Source organism: Capricornis sumatraensis, chromosome 15 (genome assembly GCF_032405125.1).
Source record: "Capricornis sumatraensis isolate serow.1 chromosome 15, serow.2, whole genome shotgun sequence".
Taxonomy (NCBI): domain Eukaryota; kingdom Metazoa; phylum Chordata; class Mammalia; order Artiodactyla; family Bovidae; genus Capricornis; species Capricornis sumatraensis.
In genome coordinates this window covers 28,902,484-28,921,095 of record NC_091083.1, presented here as the reverse complement: position 1 = coordinate 28,921,095, position 18,612 = coordinate 28,902,484, and the positions used below count along the sequence as shown (strand labels likewise).

The following is an 18,612-nucleotide window of genomic DNA, read 5'->3' as shown; positions in this document are numbered from 1 at the left end:
GGACCAGCGATATTACTTGGGTCCTTATGAATATTCACCAAAGTTAAGCATATTACATAGAACAACTACCAAACTGTAAACCCTAAGTTTCAAATAAGAAAAAAGAGATGAAGTCTGTCTCTCCTCTTATAAACATTATAAGGTAGTTCAGTTCAGTTCAGTCGCTCAGTCATGTCCAGCTCTTTGCGAGTCCACGAACTGCAGCACGCCAGGCCTCCCTGTCCATCACCAACTCCCGGAGTTCACCCAAACTCATGTCCATTGAGTCAGTGATGCCATCCACCATCTCATCCTCTGTCGTCCCCTTCTCCTCCTGCCTTCAATCTTTTCCAACATCAGGGTCTTTTCAAATGAGTCAGCTCTTTGCATCAGGTGGCCAAAGTATTGGAGTTTCAGCTTCAACATCAGTCCTTCCAATGAACACCCAGGACTGATCTCCTTTAGGATGGACTGGTTGTATCTCCTTGCAGTCCAAGGGACTCTCAAGAGTCTTCTCCAACACCGCAGTTCAAAAGCATCAATTCTTTGGCGCTCAGCTTTCTTTATAGTCCAACTCTCACATCCATACATGACCACTAGTAAAACCATGACTAGCCTTGACTAGACGGACCTTTGTTGACAAAGTAATGTCTCTGCTTTTTAATATGCTATCTAGGTTGGTCATAACTTGCCTTCCAAGGAGTAAGCGTCTTTTAATTTCACGGCTGTGATCATCAACTGCAGTAATTTTGGAGCCCCAGAAAATAAAGTCAGCCATTGTTGCCACTGTTTCCCCATCTATTTCCCATGAAGTGATGGGACCAGATACCATGATCTTAGTTTTCTGAATTTGAGCTTGAAGCCAACTTTTTCACTCTCCCCTTTCACTTTCATCACTTTCATCAAGAGGCTTTTTAGTTCTTCTCACTTTCTGCCATAAGGGTGGTGTCATCTGCATATCTGAGGTTATTGATATTTCTCTCGGTAATCTTGATTCCAGCTTGTGCTTCTTCCAGCCCAGTGTTTCTCATGATGTACTCTGCATATAATTTAAATAAGCAGGGTGACAATATACTGCCTTGAAGTACTCCTTGTCCTATTTAGAACCAGTCTGTTGTTCCATGTCCAGTTCTAACTGTTGCTTCCTGACCTGCAAATAGGTTTCTCAAGAGGCAGGTCAGGTGGTCTGGTATTCCTATCTCTTTCAGAATTTTCCAGTTTATTGTGGTCCACACAGTCAAAGGCTTTGGCATAGTCAATAAAGCAGAAATAGATGTTTTTCTGGAACTTTCTTGCTTTTTCCATGATCCAGCAGATGTTGGCAATTTGATCTCTGGTTCCTTTGCCTTTTCTAAAACTAGCTTGAACATCTGGAAGTTCATGGTTCACATATTGCTGAAGCCTGGCTTGGAAAATTTTGAGCATTACTTTACTAGCATGTGAGATGAGTGTAATTGAGTGGTTGTCTGAGGATTGTTTGGCATTGCCTTTCTTTGAGATTGGAATGAAAACTGACCTTTTCCAGTCCTGTGGCCACTGCTGAGTTTTCCAGATTTGCTGGCATATTGAATGCAGCACTTTCACAGCATCATCTTTCAGGATTTGAAATAGCTCAACTGGAATTCTATCACCTCCACTAGCTTTGTTCTTAGTGATACTTCCTAAAGCCCACTTGACTTCACATTCCAGGATGTCTGGCTCTAGGTGAGTGATCACACCATCGTGGTTATCAGGGTCATGAAGATCTTTTTTGTATAGTTCTTCTGTGTATTCTTGCCACCTCTTCTTAATATCTTCTGCTTCTGTTTGGTCCATACCATTTCTGTCCTTTATTGAGCCCATCTTTGCATGAAATGTTATGAGGTAAAACAAACACAAAAATTCATTGGCCTTAAGAATAAAAAACTTGGGGTTTTGCGAGAGCTTAAAGGTCCATCAAAATAAGATAAAATAAAAGCCCATGCAGTGAAACAACATTTTAGGTAACATAGGCCAAACAGCTACCAGTCTTTGTGCATATGCTGCCATTTTGAACACAGTAACTTGCTAGACACACTGAAAAATACCTACCAGGTTCTCTGAATTCAAGTAATGGAATATCTGCATGACTACAAGACCCTGTTGATATTGCCATTTTGTTATAGCCTAAAGTGAAAAGTGAAAGTCAAAGTCACTCAATCATGTCTGACTCTTTGCCACCCCATGGACTATACAGTCCCTGGAATTCTCCAGGCCAGAAAACTGGAGTGAGTAGCTATTCCCTTCTCCATGGATCTTCCCACCCCAGGGATCGGATCTCCCACATCGAATCTCAGCGGATTCTTTACCAGCTGAGCTACCAGGGAAGCCCAAGAATACTAGAGTGGGTAGCCTATCCGTTCTCCAGCAGCTCTTCCTGACCCAGGATTTGAACCGGAGTCTCCTGCATTGTAGGTGGATTCTTTACCAGCTGAGCTACCAGGGAAGCCTAGAAAGAAACCAGATCATTTGGTTTTCAGATTTGGCAGTTAATTGTGATCGTAGAGAATATAGGTATCGGGGAATAATTTGTGACTAGACATACTCATCCCTTTTTCCAAACCTGCCCCCATTGTCTGCAAAGAGTCAGACATGCCTGAGCGACTAAGCAGAGCCCCATTGCCATCCTCCACTCTCGGGTTGATAGATAAGATGATGCTTAGGTAGGTACACCATTCAGTAAGATGGGGGTAGGCTTTAGGCTTCATGCAGCGCACAACCACAAAGCAATATTTATAATTTACTTACTCAACTAAGAATGAGTGATCAGTCTTCCTAAACTGTTGCTTTATTTTCTGAGAATTCATTTGTGCCTCTTAAATACATTTATAAAGCTATAGTTAAGGAAGTCATCTGCATGCACTTTCAACTCATAATTAAATTTGGCTTCTAAATATTTCTCATGTGAACTTATAAAAGCCTCTGGTTTTGAATTGAAAGAGACACGTGTACCCCAGTGTTCATCGCAGCACAGTTTACAAGAGCCAGGAGATGGAAGCAACCTAGATGTCCATCGGCAGATGAAGGGATAAGAAATTTGTGGTACATATACACAATGGACTATTACTCAGCTATTAAAAAGAATGTATTTGAATCAGTTCTAATGAAGTGGATGAAACTGGAGCCTATTATACAGAGTAAAGTAAGTCAGAAAGAAAAACACCAATACAGTTTATTAACACATATATGGAATTTAGAAAGATGATAACAATGACCCTATATGTGAGACAGCAAAAGAGACACAGATGTAAAGAACAGATTTTTGGACTCTGGGAGAAGGCAAGGGTGGGATGATTTGAGAGAATAGCATTGAAACATGTATATTATCATATGTGAAAAAGATCCCAGTCCAGGTTCAATGCATGAGACAGGGTGCTCAGGGCTAGTGCACTGGGAAGACCCTGAGGGATGGTATGGGGAGGGAGGTGGGAGGGGGGTTCAGGATGGGGAACACATGTACACCCATGGCTGATTCATGTCAGTGTATGGCAAAAACCACTACAGTATTGTAAAGTAATTAGCCTCCAATTAAAACAAATAAATTAATTTTTTTTAAAAAGCCTCTGGTTTTTAGGCAACCTGGTTATACCATCCTTACTTGGGTATGTTTAGTAGATGGGAAATATTTGGGTTGTAACATGTTTGTTCTCTGCTCCAGGCTTTCTAAGAACTCCACAATTCAATTTCTGACCATGTTCACAACATCTCAGTAGTATGTTAAATAGGAAGAAGATAACTATTTTTGTAGGTCAAGAACAAGAAACAATTTTACATATTGTTCAAGCAAATATATACATCGTAGTCTGCATATTACATTTTTTGCATCCCCCACTGTCATGTAAACTCCATGAGAAAGGGGACTTTGTCTCTTTCGTTCACTGCTGTACCCACAGTTCCTAGAGCACTCCCTGGGAACATAGTAAGTATTCAGCAAAAACATATTGCATGAATTAATGACGAATTGACTATTGAAAACTTCCTTTATAATGTTTGTGGGAGGGTATAGAATTATCAGGGGTATATTGGTTTGCTAGGGCTGCTACCCTAACAAGTATGTACGTGCTAAGTTGCTTCAGTCATGTCCGACTCTTTGAGACCCTATGGACTGTAGCCCTCCAGGCGCCTCTGTGCATGGAACTCTCCAGGCAAGAATACTGGAATGGGCTGCCATTTCCTTCTCCAGGGCATCTTCCCGACCCAGATCGAACATGTGTCTCTTACTGTCTCCGGCACTAGCAGGTGGAGTCTTTACCACTAGTGCCACTTGGAAAGCCCCATGGAGTAGCTTAAGTAGAAATTTATTTTGTCACAATTCTGAGAGCTAGCATCCAAGATCAGGGTGTTTCCTGGAATTATGTGAGAGTCCAGTGGTTAGGACTCTGTGCATCCATTGCAGGGATTATGGGTTCAATCCCTGATCAGAGAAACAAATCCCACATGCCTCAAGGTGCAGCCCAAAAACAAACAAACAAAAACACCATCAGGACATTTCCAGGGTTCATTTCTTCTGAGACCTCTCTTCTTGGCTTATAGATAGCTGTCTTCTCCCTGTGTCTTCACATGGTCTTCCTTCTGTGTTTGTGTCCAAATTTCCTCCTTTTATAAGGAGACCATGTGTATTTGATTAGGGCTCACCCTAATGACTTCATTTTAACTTAAGTCCCTCTTTAAAACTATGTCCAACTACAGTACCATTCTGAAGTACTGGGGTTTAGGGCTTCAGCATATGAATATGGGGGTCAGGACACAATTCAGCCCATAACAAGAGATCAATCCATTTCATAGACCTTTAATAATAAAATGTTGTTTTTTTCTTATGATAAAAGTTATATAAAATGATTTAAAAGTTCAAACAGTACAGAAATGAATAAAGACAAAGTACCTAGTAGTTGTGTGTGGGGTTAAGGTTTGAGTAAGGTTTTGTCAAGATAGTTGTTGCCTTTGGTTCTGGGAAATAAAATGTAATTATTTTACATTTTAGCTTTTTGATAAACCACTTCTATGTGGCTATATCAAAACAGGTGAGTCAGAATGGTCAAGTCAAAGAGACTGTGTAAGAACAGCCAGTTTCATCTGCTGCTAATTAAGAGAATGTGGAATAGAGAAATAAGGTAAACTCTGGATAGTAGTTATTTAAGGAAGTGAAATGTAATCAGTGAGGAGTGAATAGGAAACCTCAACAGTATTGGTAATCTTTATTTCTTAAGCCGCATGTTGGATGCACAGCTATTACATGATTTTTATGCCTTGTAATAATAATCAATGATAATCATTGTAATGATAATCTGCAAAAAATTTCACAGATTCTTGGACTTTCAATACATCAAATTTGATTTCTTTACTTTGTGATTTTATAGTAACTTTCCTCTGAAAATGATTATTCATAATATTGAAAGTACTCAGAAAAACATTTTCATGTTTCTTTGAACTTTTTCAATGGGCAAACTGAATATTTGTTGAAATCTTTATAAGCAAATATTTTCATAATAGCTAATAAAAATGTATTAGCTCACATATGATTTAGGGGGTTTATTTTCTTCCCTTAGATTTTTATATTGTTCTTCAACATATTGATTATTTTACATTTAATATTTTTCATTTATGATTACTGATTTTTAAATATTTGAATATATTTTTAATACAACTCTAATATACTAATGGTAAAATATCTGGATGTTATAAATAGTACTGAGTAGACATGTTTATGGTTTAACATTAACAATGGAAATGTTATGTCTAACAGAAAAAAAGTTTGAATGGAATGACCGCAGAAAGCCACCTGTGCCATTGAGGACTGACCATCCAGTCATGGGAATACAGAGTGAAAAAAATTTTATAAATACAAATGCAGCTGATGTCATTATGGGAGTGGCTAAAAAGCCTAAACCAATTTATGTTGACAAAAGAACTGGAGACAAGCATGACCTTGAAACTTCAGGACTGGTTCCAAAGTACATCAATAAAAAGGTAGCCTTATGATATATTAATAAAATCTGATATGTATAAAATAGATAACTAATGAGAACCTACTGTATAGCACAGAGAACTTGACTTGATGCTCTGTGGTGACCTAATGGGAAGGAAATCCCCAAAAGAGGGGATATATGTAAACATAGCTGATTCACTTTGCTGTATGACAGAAACTAACACAAGATTGCAAAGCAACTATACTCCAATAAAAATTTGTTTTAAAATTAAGTAGTATTGTGGATATCAGCACAGTATTATAAAGCAATTACCTTCTAATAAAAAATTATAAAAATAATAGAGAAAGAAAATAGAAAAAATTTTTTTAATTCAAGGTGAAGATTTGCCATAGATTAATCTATCACTCAACTAGCTAGTTAGCTCTTAAGAGTTAGCTTTTAGCAAGCTGACAGCTAATGTACACGAAAAACAATGAACAAATTCACTAAACTTGGTTATTTATAAGACAATTATCATTTGTTTATATCTTTGTCACATATCCCTATCAATTAAGGTGGCAATTTCATGTATATACTTTACTGACTTTGTCTACAGAGACCCAGACTCAGTATTTCACATAGTGCTGCCTATAATTTAAAGTATTAGCAGTATTTCAAGATGATAATGCTTCTTTTTTTTTAATTTTTATTTTTACTTTATTTTACTTTACAATACTGTATTGGCTTTGCCATACATTGACATGAATCCACCACAGGTGTACATATGATCCCAAACATGAACACCCCTCCCACCTCCCTCCCCACAACATCCTTCTGGGTCATCCCCGTGCACCAGCCCCAGGCATGCTATATCCTGCATCGGACAGAGACTGGTGATTCGATTCTTACATGATAGTATACATGTTTCAATGCCATTCTCCCAAATCATCCCACCCTCTCTCTCTCCCTCTGAGTCCAAAAGTCCGCTATACACATCTGTGTCTTTTTGGCTGTCTTGCATACAGGGTCATCATGATAATGCTTCTTCACATTAAAAACCTCTTCAAGGTTATGGTTCAGTAATTTCACCTTTTTCTCCTATTACTGCAATAGTTCATCTTAGCTTCCAAAAGAGAAGATCTTTCATAGGATGACCAGTTGTCCAATTGTCCGGGACTAAGGTTTCCCCAACATGCAGGGTTTCCAGTGCTAAAACCAGAATGGGGAAAATTTTCAAGTAATAAAGTGTTATATAATTGAGTACCGTAATTTTTAAAAAGACCTGATATTCAAATTATTCATAAAGATTCTATTATTACTAATGGTGCTTTCTGACAAACTAATGGTTACCAGCGGGGAGTGGAAAAGTAGAGGGGATTAAGAGGTACAAATTAGTATGGATAAAATAAATAAGCTACTAGGATATATTAAACAAGTAAGCTACAAGGGAAATATAGCCAACATTTTTAACAGCTTTAAATGGTGTTATAATCTATAATCTATGAAAATTTTGAACCACTATGTTGTATACCTAAAACTGATATACTATTGTAAATCACCTTTACTTCAATTAAAAAACAGTGCTCTCACTGAACAAATTATCTAGATTGTCAATTCTCATTCCCCTGAAGTCTGCGTTTGGTCCAAATTTAGTATGGTGAACGTACAGAGAATTTGGAATGAACAACATGTAGTTTAGTAAAGGAAAACTATAGTTGTTTTCCTTAATTTCAATTATTAGTATACTTAAGAATTATAACAAGCATTCTCTAAAAGATATTCATTTTTGGTGAGGTGGAATTGTCGCTAGAAGCACAGTCATTATTGTAAATCTGGAAAGAATAACCTTTCAGAAGATTCTAGGATTTAGTTATTAGTTTACATTATCTTGGGCCTCCGTGGTGGCTCAGATGGTAAAGAATCTGCCCACAGTGTGGGAGACCTGGAGTCGACCCCTGGGTTAGGAAGATCCCCTGGAGGAGGGCAAGGCAACTCACTCCAGTATTCTTGCCTGGGAAATCCCATGGACTGTATAGTCCATGGGGTCGCAAAGAGTCGGACATGACTGAGTCCGACATGACTGAGTCCGACTTTCACTTTCAGTTTCTTTTACTTTACATGATCTTTGTAACAGAATGAGAGAAATGAAGAGGAAAACAACTTTAGAACTGTCCATCCTATCAGTGTAGTATAAATAATTCACAGTACTATTTCAGTTTGAATATATTCACTTGTGTGTGGAGTAAAACAGACCTTGAAAGTATTGAACAACAATCTAGTCTTTTCAGGACCTTCATTTCTATCTGAAAAGGTGATTATCAGATAAGCATATGATTTCACTGGTGAAAATTATAGAAGCATGGGTTTAGCTGTTTAAATGTAGAAGTTTAAAGCTTAAAAAGCTTATGAAAAATGCCTTACATGAAACCTATTTTATTTTGCATGTTTATGAAACACAAAAATGCTGGAAACACACATAGTATGAGTACAAAATTCTAAAGAATAGTAATGCATAATAATGAGCGTGCTCAGTCACTCAGTCATGTCTAAGTCTTTGTGACTCCATGGACTGTAGCCTGCCAGGCTCCTCTGTCCATGGGATTCTCCAGGGAAGAATACTGGAGTGGGTTGCCATTTCTTTCTCCAGTACATAATATAATGTGTGCGTGCTCAGTTGCTTCAGTAGTGTCCGACTCTTTGTGACCTTGTGGACCATAACCCACCAGCCTCCTCTCTGTCCATGGGATTCTTCAGGCAAGAACACTGGAGTGGGTTGCCATGCCCTCCTTCAGGGGATCTTCCCAAGCCATGGATTGAACCCACATCTCCTGTGGCTCCAGCCTTGTAGGCAGATTCTTTACCTCTGAACTACCGGGGAAGCCTATGCTTAATAACTTGTGGCAAAAAAGAAAGGAAAGGAAGAAGGAAGAGTAAAAAGGAAATTGTAATAGTGATGGTTGAGGGGCTTGCATTAAGTTCATCCAGTGATCCACCATGATGAATCCAATGCCTGTTCACAATCAAAACAGGAGCCTCAAGGCCGTTGTTAGAGAAAAACTGCTTAGTCCCTGAAAAGCCCCTGATGCTCAGTTGGCTAAGACACCTCAGTAGGAGTCTAGGAGTTGGCAGCACATGACAATGAAGATTTCCAGCTTCTCTTTGTTACTTCCTCCTTCTGTGGCCCCTGGAGGCTGCTCAGACTTCCTGTCCCATAGGGTGTGGAAAAGCAGAAATTTCTTTCTCCTGGCTTTTTAAAACCATTTCCACCATCATTTCTCCACCATCTCCCCACACACACAAAACACCCCTTCTCCTTTGATGATCAGGCTCTGTGTCCCCCCTCCTCATGGCTGCATTCTGTGTAAGCTGCCCACTTCGATACATTTTCTGCCTTGAACAGGAAATTGAGTCTCCATCACAGAGACAGAAAAATGCTAGGTTAGTCTACCTGAGCTTGTCTACCAAGCAATGCAGAGTCTCTGCTCCTAGTAATACTCTTGGTGGCTAAGCAGTCAGAGCTCAGGAAGGACTAACTCAACTTACTTTCCACTTATCAGAGTTAAGTTTTAAAATCTTTTATTGTTACGTGAGACAATAGGTCCTTTTTAGGGCGATGCCACTTTTTAAAAACGAGTGAACCTCATGTTTTAGTTCCAAGTAAAGTATTGTGTGCCTCTCTGTGCCATGAGGGCAATTTGTGTTAGCACAGTGAAGCATGGATGTTGGCCTGAGTTATACAGAGATAATAGTAAGACAGCATTTCAAATTCTAACTCTGCCACTTACTTAACTCCATGATTTTTTTTAACAAGTTATTAGATTTATCACAGCATTGTGAGGATTAAATGATATAAAATATGTTAAGCACTTGACACAATACCTGGCACCTAGTAAAAACTCAATGATGAGTGGATATTATAATATAGGCAATTATTAATATTAATAGTATGCATTAGCTCTCAATGATCCAGCACATGAGAATATTTCAGATCACTGCAGCTTTTCCTCATCTGTGAGGTAGTTCTTTTTCTTAAACAGAATATGCCAAATATAATCTCTTGTGATGACACAGAATCATCATTATGAACCTCACTGATTGTACTGAGCCAAAAAGAGGTGTTGCCCTCAGTGTTTCCTGAAGTGGACTGAACTGGTTACCATTGAACTAATTTACCCAAAGTACTAATAACTAAATGCTCAGAGTACTGAGCTCTTAGAGTTTATCAGAATAGTGCTTTGCAACTTTCCAGAGCACATTTATATTAATAGCTAAGGTTTCTATCCCTTGTTCAGTCAGGATTAGGTTGGGTTATGCTGTGGCTAACAAATAACCCCCAAATTTAAGTAACTAAAAGTAACTAAGTTTCAGTGCTTCCTTGTGCTGCATGTACTTTGAGGGTTGCTGGGAGCTCTACTTCTGATCCTCATTCCAAGACCCAGCAACCCAAAGCATACCAGAGAGAAAAAGAACATCATCATACCAGAGAGAAAAAGAACATGGCAAGTCATCCATTAGTTCATAAGATTCAAAAAGGACAGAAGTTACTTGCACTCGCATGGGGTAATGCTGGTCACATGGTTACATCTTAATTGAAAGGGGAGCAGGGAAGTATTGCCTCCAAGGAGAAGAACCAGGATATTTGTGCATAGTTTCAATGACTCATATCTCTCAACAGCAGCTTCCTCAGAGAGATCTTCCCTGACATTTTATCTCAATTAGCTCTTATGACTCTCTTTCTTCTTACTGTATTTATAAATATTATTTTATAATCTCTTTTTGATAAGCTTTTTTCCCCACAGAAAACACATTCTGTGAGGACAGAAATTGCCTTTCTTATTCACTAGTGTAGCTACCACCAAGTACATCCTCAAATAGTATTTTTGGAGAATGAACAGGGAGTAGTTCTGTGTCTCTGCACAGTGGTAGCAACACATTCACTAACTTAAAAGAATCACAGCTGATTGCTTCATTGTCAGTCCTTATAAGCAGCCCAGGAGCCTAAAATTGTATTTTGTATTTCCAAAAACAACCTTAGGGGCCCAAGTCATTTTTTTTCTTAAAGCAGATGTGCCTAGTAGTTTTAAGGGTCTGTTTTTACAATGCATTAGAAGCATTTATCTTTCTTTAAAAAAAAACCACAAAGTTATGCAAAAGAGACCTCAAGATAAAAGCTACTAGTTCCCAATAGGAAAAAAAAATCGCTGACTTGTCAATTTGCAGTGTTTTGAGCAAAAGCTTTAAGTCTGTAACATTTCTTTTGCTCCTAATCTTTGCTTGGTATGTACATGTATATAAGGTAACTTTCAGGATTTTTTTTCTTTTTTTTTTTTTCTGAAAAATCTTTATAAGGATTATGGTGTCACACCTGAATATATATGTAAGCGAAACGAGGAAGTGAAGAAAGCCCAAGAAGAATACGATAACTATATCCAGGAAAACCTCAGGAAAGCAGCTATGAAAAGGCTATCTGATGAAGAAAGGGATGCAGTTCTGCAGGTAAGCGTTCTGTAATTCACATCTGCGTGGAATTCTTTGGAACATTTCTGAAAGGAGGGCCTAACATCAATGATCATTAAGGCCAGCGCTTTGATTTTTGAAATCAGAACACTGTCTTTTGGTTACAGTGACAATTACATGCAGCAAAGCTGTTTCTTTGGGAAGAGCAAAATGTTGTAATATAGGGATTGTTGAATAATAATTCTTTTCTGACTGAGTGAGCTTCTGTTTTTTCCTGAGTAGTGTCATAAGAAAGTTCACCTTCTCCTTCAATAAATATGCATCAGTTCAGTTCAGTTCAGTTCAGCTGCTCAGTCGTGTCTGACTCTTTGTGACCCCATGAATGGCAGCACGCCAGGCCTCCCTGTCCATCACCAACTCCTGGAGTCCACCCAAACCCATGTCCATCGAGTTGATAATGCCATCCAACCATCTCATCCTCTGTCGTCCCCTTCTTCTCCTGCCCTCAATCTTTCCCAGCATCAGGGTCTTTTCAAATGAGTCAGCTCTTTGCATCAGGTGGCCAAAGTACTGGAGTTTCAACTTCAACATCAGTCCTTCAGATGAACACCCAGGACCAATCTCCTTTGGGATGGACTGGTTGGATCTCCTTGCAGTCCAAGGGACTCTCACGAGTCTTCTCCAACACCACAGTTCAAAAGCATCAATTCTTCGGCACTCAGCTTTCTTTATAGTCCAACTCTTACATGAATATGCATAAATAAAGCAAAAAAGCATTTTTATTTCCATTCCCATGGCCCTGAATTTTTCAAAAATAATATTCATAAATAGATATTTTTCACTAGGTGGAGCTGTAGAATAATTGAAACTGTCCTGTCCCTAGATCAACTTTTTTTTTCTTTCTTATAAGCAAATGTCTAGATTTTAAAATAACCAAGTGTTAGGTTTTACCTATGTTTTCTTTATTTTGACTAAAATAGACTTAAAGACACTTATGTTGGAGTTTTTAATGCAAGACTTTTATCTGAAGCATTTAAAATATTTGGGGGATATGAGCACGGTTGCTCAATCATCTTTAGAGAGTATTTAGTAAGCATCTACTTATATTCTTCTAGAGTCATCCTGTCTCTTATAGAGGTAAAAATAGTACTTTAGTCCTTGTTTTGTTACTGTGAAAGCTTTCTACAAAACAATTTCTAGTGACCTTTTCAAAACAGAAAAAAAAAATATTTTTACGTTAATTTCTATTGAAAATGGATTCATATGCTGTTATAAATTCTTAACATTTTATCAGTGTCATCATAATCATCAATAAACATTTATTAAATACCTGTTCTGCATAGAGTATCATGCTAAGCCCCAAGGGTCATAAGATAAAATTTCTGCTCTGAATAATGTTGTGATTTAGTTGATGAGAGGTGCTCTGGATGTGTGTACATACAGAGATGTGTGTCTATGTGCAGATCATGTTTTATAAGGTTCCCAGGCATGAACACCCACTGCGAGATGTAGGTAGGTCTTTAGCTGGGCTTTAAACTGAAGAGTAAGAGAGTATCCCATGTGACAGAAGTGGCCTGAGGGCAGGAACCAAGTCTCTCTGTGGTCAGCAGTCGCTGCATTGTCTAACTTGGTGCCCAGTGTAAACCCGGATGGTTAATAATAGTGCGCTGGAAAGAAGAAGGGAGGACAGGCAGGCAAGAAGCCTGGCAGACGTCGCCGCTGCCTGTCACTTTCAGGAAGAGCCCTGCTCTTACTTCCCTCCCTCCCTCCCCCTCTCTTTCTCTCCTTTCTTCCCTCCTTCTTTCTGACTCTGCCATTCTTAAAACTTATGTGCTTTTGTAAAAGCCATTTTGTATCTAAATAATGCTGAAAGATAGGGAAAGAGAGGAAGAACTTCCCTGGGAAGGAAAAGGCTCTTTGCTCAGGCACCTCCGTAGTAGGTCAGCAATCCTTGGATTCCTAATGTGGTCATGCAATTTCTTTGCATACACTCTGATGGACAGTAGCTGACCCCACCTTGGATGCCTTATTAGCCTGAGTAGTGTAGCTGCCATGGTAACAAAGCCACTGGCTCTGCTTCTCACAAACCTGAACACTGCTCCCTCCCCTGGTTGAGCTGCTTGTAGTTCTGTGACAATATGTTCACATGTCCCCGAGTAGGATTCATTCTGCTTGTTCTTTAGAATTACAGTCAGTCCCATTTTCCAGGAAGGAATCATCTGGCCTAAAGATTCCAAACTTCTCATTTCCCAGGTGAGGATATAAAATGCAAATATATTATGTCGGCTCTTTTGTTCATCCATCCATCCATTCATCTCCTGAACATCTACCATGTTCCAGGCCGTCTACCCAGCCCAGAGGATACTGTTGCGATCCTTACCATCAGGGAGCTTGGAGTTTGGTTTACATTTGCCCTGGTTCACAAAATTAACAACTAGCTAAAGAGGGACAGCTTCCCTGGTGGCTCAGTGGTAAAGAATCCACCTGTCAATGTAGGAGATGCAGGTTTGATCCCTAAGTCGGTAAGATACCCTGGAGGAGGAAATGGCAACCCACTCCAGAAAGCTTGCCTAGAGAATCCCATGGACAGAGGAGCCTGACAGGCTATAGGCCGTGGGGTCACAAAGAGTCGGACAGAACTGAGCAAACTAAACAACAGCAACAAAGAGGGACTAAAACTCACATCAGCCAGTTCCCAGGGAGGTGTTTTCTCACCACATAGCACACACGTGCACAGATGGAAGCTCTATCCACCAGGGATTCAGAAAACATGCTAGACAGGGATTCTGAAGAGAATTTACAAAGAAGCTGTTTACAGAGGTGAAGCAGCGCTAAGGGAACCAGCGAGGAACATTGAGGCACCCAGGACTAGGAACAGTGGGAATCACCACCACCCTAGGCTGGAAAGGCAGGGTCTGGAAACAGCATTACCAGAGCCAGGCGGGAGCCGGAGCTTGGAGAGGGGTCCCTGACGGGCACTGTAGTCACAAATGGAAGGGCCAGTCGTGTCCACGTGACATCGAGGGAGGGGGTAGAAATGCCCCAAGCTCACTTTCCTCCCACCAGTGCCCTCCTTGGCTGAACTCAGGCATTGGCTGGGGACAAACAATGGGGAAAGAGCAGCCCATAGGGATTAATACTCTCACCCTTAACCCCCACCACCTAGTTACAGAGCAGGACTAGAAGGTAAAAAATGGATGGGGGTGGGGTGGCAGCAGAGGAGCCTGGAGCTGAAGACACTTCTTACTATTTTATGACAGCTTCTCCCTGTATGAAGTTTTCCCAAAATTAACAATATTGCTTCAGTATCAGACCAGAAGGAAGAAAAGTTAAGATATAAAAATAAGGGAAAATCAGTATTGCTGCAGTGCATAAAAGATTTTTTTAAATGAAATAACTAAAAAGCAGCAAAGAGGTTATTTCAATATAATCACATTTAGTTCCCATACCTAGCAGTTGACTTTGAACCAAATGTTATTGTACAAACTAGAATATAAAGCAAACTCTCCTTTAAAAAGAAATACTGTGAAACGTATAGCTGCTGTGACCACAAGTAATAGGGAAATATCACGCAAGGAGCTTTGAAAAAAACCTTTCATATTTCAAAGTGTATAAATACATAGATTTCACCTCTGCAGTGGGCACCCCTGTAGAGCACTGTGGAAACACATTTCCCATTTCATAATGAAAGGCTATGGAAAAATAGAACTCTTTTGAAGACTTCTTTTTGGAATACTTCTCAAACACTATTAAGAACTGTGTTAACCCATCTCCCTCTTTTTAAAATTTAAAAGATATTTTTCCTTCTTTTTCCTTGATGTAATCTCTCTCAAGAAATGTTCAACATCTGTAGCCTTTTTTCTCAACAAATCTTCTCTATAAAGTGTGTCCAATCCTGTAGTCATTTTTATCTTAACATGGAAATAAACCATTTTGTCCCCTGGAAGTTTACAAGATTGTACTTTGAGGGCTTATTATGAAGGTATCATTATATAAGACAGTTCTAATTCCCTCATAAATCTAAATGTATAGCCATGCTTTTTAAGGACTACATTTTCTTTCTTTTCTGTAATCAATAATTTTAAATTATGCCACTCTTGATCTCTGGCTCAGCTCAGCTCAGTCACTCAGTTGTGTCCGACTCTTTGCGATCCCATGAATCGCAACACGCCAGGCCTCCCTGTCCATCACCAACTCCTGGAGTTTACTCAAACTCATGTCCATTGAGTCGGTGATGCCATCCAGCCATCACATCCTCTGCCGTCCCCTTCTCCTCCTGCCCTCAATCCATCCCAGCATCGGGGTCTTTTCCAAGGAGTGAACTCTTTACATGAGGTGGCCAAAGTATTGGAGTTTCAGCTTCAGCATCAGTCCTTCCAATGAACAACACCCAGGACTGATTTCCTTTAGAATGGACTGGTTGGATCTCCTTGCAGTCCAAGGGACTCTCAAGAGTCTTCTCCAACACCACAGTTCAAAAGCATCAATTCTTCAGCGCTCAGCTTTCTCCACAGTCCAACTCTCACATCCATTCATGACCACTGGAAAAACCATAGCCTTGACTAGACAGACATTTGTTGGCAAAGTAATGTCTCTGCTTTTCAATATGCTATCTAGGTTGGTCATAACTTTCCTTCCAAGGAGTAAGCGTCTTTTAATTTCATGGCTGCAGTCACCATCTGCAGTGATTTTGAAGCCCCCCAAAATTAAGTCAGCCACTGTTTCCACTGTTTCCCCATCTATTTCCCATGAAGTGATGGGACCGGATGCCATGATCTTCATTTTCTGAATGCTGAGTTTTAAGCCAGCTTTTCACTCTCCTCTTTCACTTTCATCAAGAGACTCTTTAGTTCCTCTTCACTTTCTGCCATAAGGGTGGTGTCATCTGCATATCTGAGGTTATTGATATTTCTCCTGGCAATCTTGATTCCAGCTTGTGCTTCTTCCAGCCCAGCATTTCTCATGATGTACTCTGCATATAAGTTAAATAAGCAGGGTGACAATATACAGCCTTGACGTGCTCCTTTTCCTATTTGGAACCAGTCTGTTGGTCCATGTCCAGTTCTAACTGTTGCTTCCTGACCTGCAAATAGGTTTCTCAAGAGGCAGATCAGGTGGTCTGGTATTCCCATCTCTCTCAGAATTTTCCACAGTTTATTGTGATCCACACAGTCAAAGGCTTTGGCATAGTCAATAAAGCAGAAATAGATGTTTTTCTGGAACTCTCTTGCTTTTTTTGATGATCCAGCAGATGTTGGCAATTTGATCTCTGGTTCCTCTGCCTTTTCTAAAACCAGCCTGGACATCTGGAAGTTCACGGTTCACATATTGTTGAAGCCTGGCTTGGAGAATTTTGAGCATTACTTTACTAGCATGTGAGATGAGTGCAGTTGTGTGGTAGTTTGAGCATTCTTTGGCATTGCCTTTCTTTGGGATTGGAATGAAAACTGACCTTTTCCAGTCCTGTGGCCACTGCTGAGTTTTCCAGATTTGCTGACATATTGAATGCAGCACTTTCACAGCATCATCTTTCAGAATTTGAAATAGCTCAACTGTAATTCCATCACCTCCACTAGCTTTGTTCATGGTGGTGCTTTCTAAGGCCCACTTGACTTCACATTCCAGGATGTCTGGCTCTAGGTGAGTGATCATACCATCGTGATTATCTTGGTTGTGAAGATCTTTTTTGTACAGTTCTTCTACAACTTCTAATACCATGTTAAATAAAAGTGTCAAGAGTGGGCATCTTTGTTTTATTCCTGACCTTAGAAGAAAAACTTTTAGCTTTTAACCATTGAGTATGATGTTAGCTATGGGCTTGTCATATTTGACCTTTATTATGTTGAGGTATGTTTCCTCTATGTGTACCTTGTGGAGAGTTTTTAAATCATAAATGGAAGCTGAATTTTATCATGCTTTCTCTATGTCAGTTGAGGTGCTCATATGATTTTTATCATTTATTTCATTAATGTAGCATATCACATGGACTGATTCGTGGATGTTGCACCCTCAGGATAAATCCCACTTGATTACAGTACCGCATACCTTGTCTTATTGTACTTCGTTTTATTGTGCTTCACAGACATTGAGATTTTTACAAACTGAAAGTTTGTCATAACCCTGCACTATCATATGATGGTTAACATTTTTTAGCAATATAGTATTTTTTTATTCAAGTATTTGTTTTTTAAGACATAATGCTATTGCACACTTAATAGACTATGATATAGTGTGCATGTGGGTGCTCAGTCGTTCAGTCATGTCCAACTCTCTGTGACCCTATCAGGCTCCTCTGTCCATGGAATTCTCCAGGCAAGAATACTGGAATGGGTTGTCATTTCCTCCTCCCTAGATCCCAACCCAGGGTGGGTTTTTTGTTTTATTGAAGTGGTCTGGAACCAAGCCTGATATATCTCCAAAGTATGTTTGTATATGGTTCTTTTAATGTATTGTTAAATTCAGTTTGCTAATATTTTGTTGAGAACTTTTGCATTTATGTTCCAAGGGATATTGGCCTATAATTTTCTTTTTTTGTGGCACCATGGTCTGATGTTGGAACAAGGATCATGCTAGCTTCATAAAATGAGTATGAAAGAGTTCCCTTCTCTTCTGTGTTTTGAAGAGTTTGAGAAGGATTGGTAAAAGTCTTCTTTGAGGGTTTGGTAGAATCCACTGTCTGGTCTTGAACTTTTTATTTGTTAGTAGGTTTTTGGTTACTAATTTAATTTTCTTACTAGTAATTGGTCTATCCAGATTTTCTCTTTCTTCATGATTCAGCCTTGGTACATTGTATGCTTCTGGCAATTTATCTGTTTCTCCTAAGCTGTCCATTATGTTGGCATATAATTGTTCGTAGTAGACAACATGATTCTTTGTATTTCTGTGGTATTGATTATATCTCCACTTTTATTTTTATTTATTTGAGTCCTTTTTTTTCTTGGTGAATCTAGCTAGAGCTGTGTTAAATTTGTTCATCCTTTCAAAGGACCAGTCATTATTTCACTGATCTTTTCTGTTGTCTTTTTAGTCTCTATTTTATTTATTTATGTTCTAATCTTTGTTATTGCCTTCTACTAAATTCGGGCTTTGTTCTTCTTTTTCTGATTCCTAGAGGTGTAATGTTAGGTTGTTTATTTGGGATTGTTCTTGTTTCTTGAGGTAGGCATTTACTACTATGAACTGCCATTTTTTAACTGCCTTTGCTGAATCTTATAAATATTAGTATATTTCCATTTTAGTTTGACTCAAGGTA

The 18,612-nt window shown here is 39.2% G+C and overlaps 1 protein-coding gene across 1 annotated transcript in view; it reads left to right on the top strand.

Annotated features, from left to right (window-relative positions):
- Positions 1-18,612, top strand: part of ENKUR (enkurin, TRPC channel interacting protein) — a 31,894-nt gene that overhangs the window by 11,053 nt on the left and 2,229 nt on the right. The window contains exons 3-4 of the mRNA XM_068987785.1: positions 5,741-5,964; positions 11,253-11,399. Of these exons, the coding sequence (XP_068843886.1) occupies positions 5,741-5,964; positions 11,253-11,399 (371 nt within the window). The remainder of the gene's footprint in view (positions 1-5,740; positions 5,965-11,252; positions 11,400-18,612) is intronic.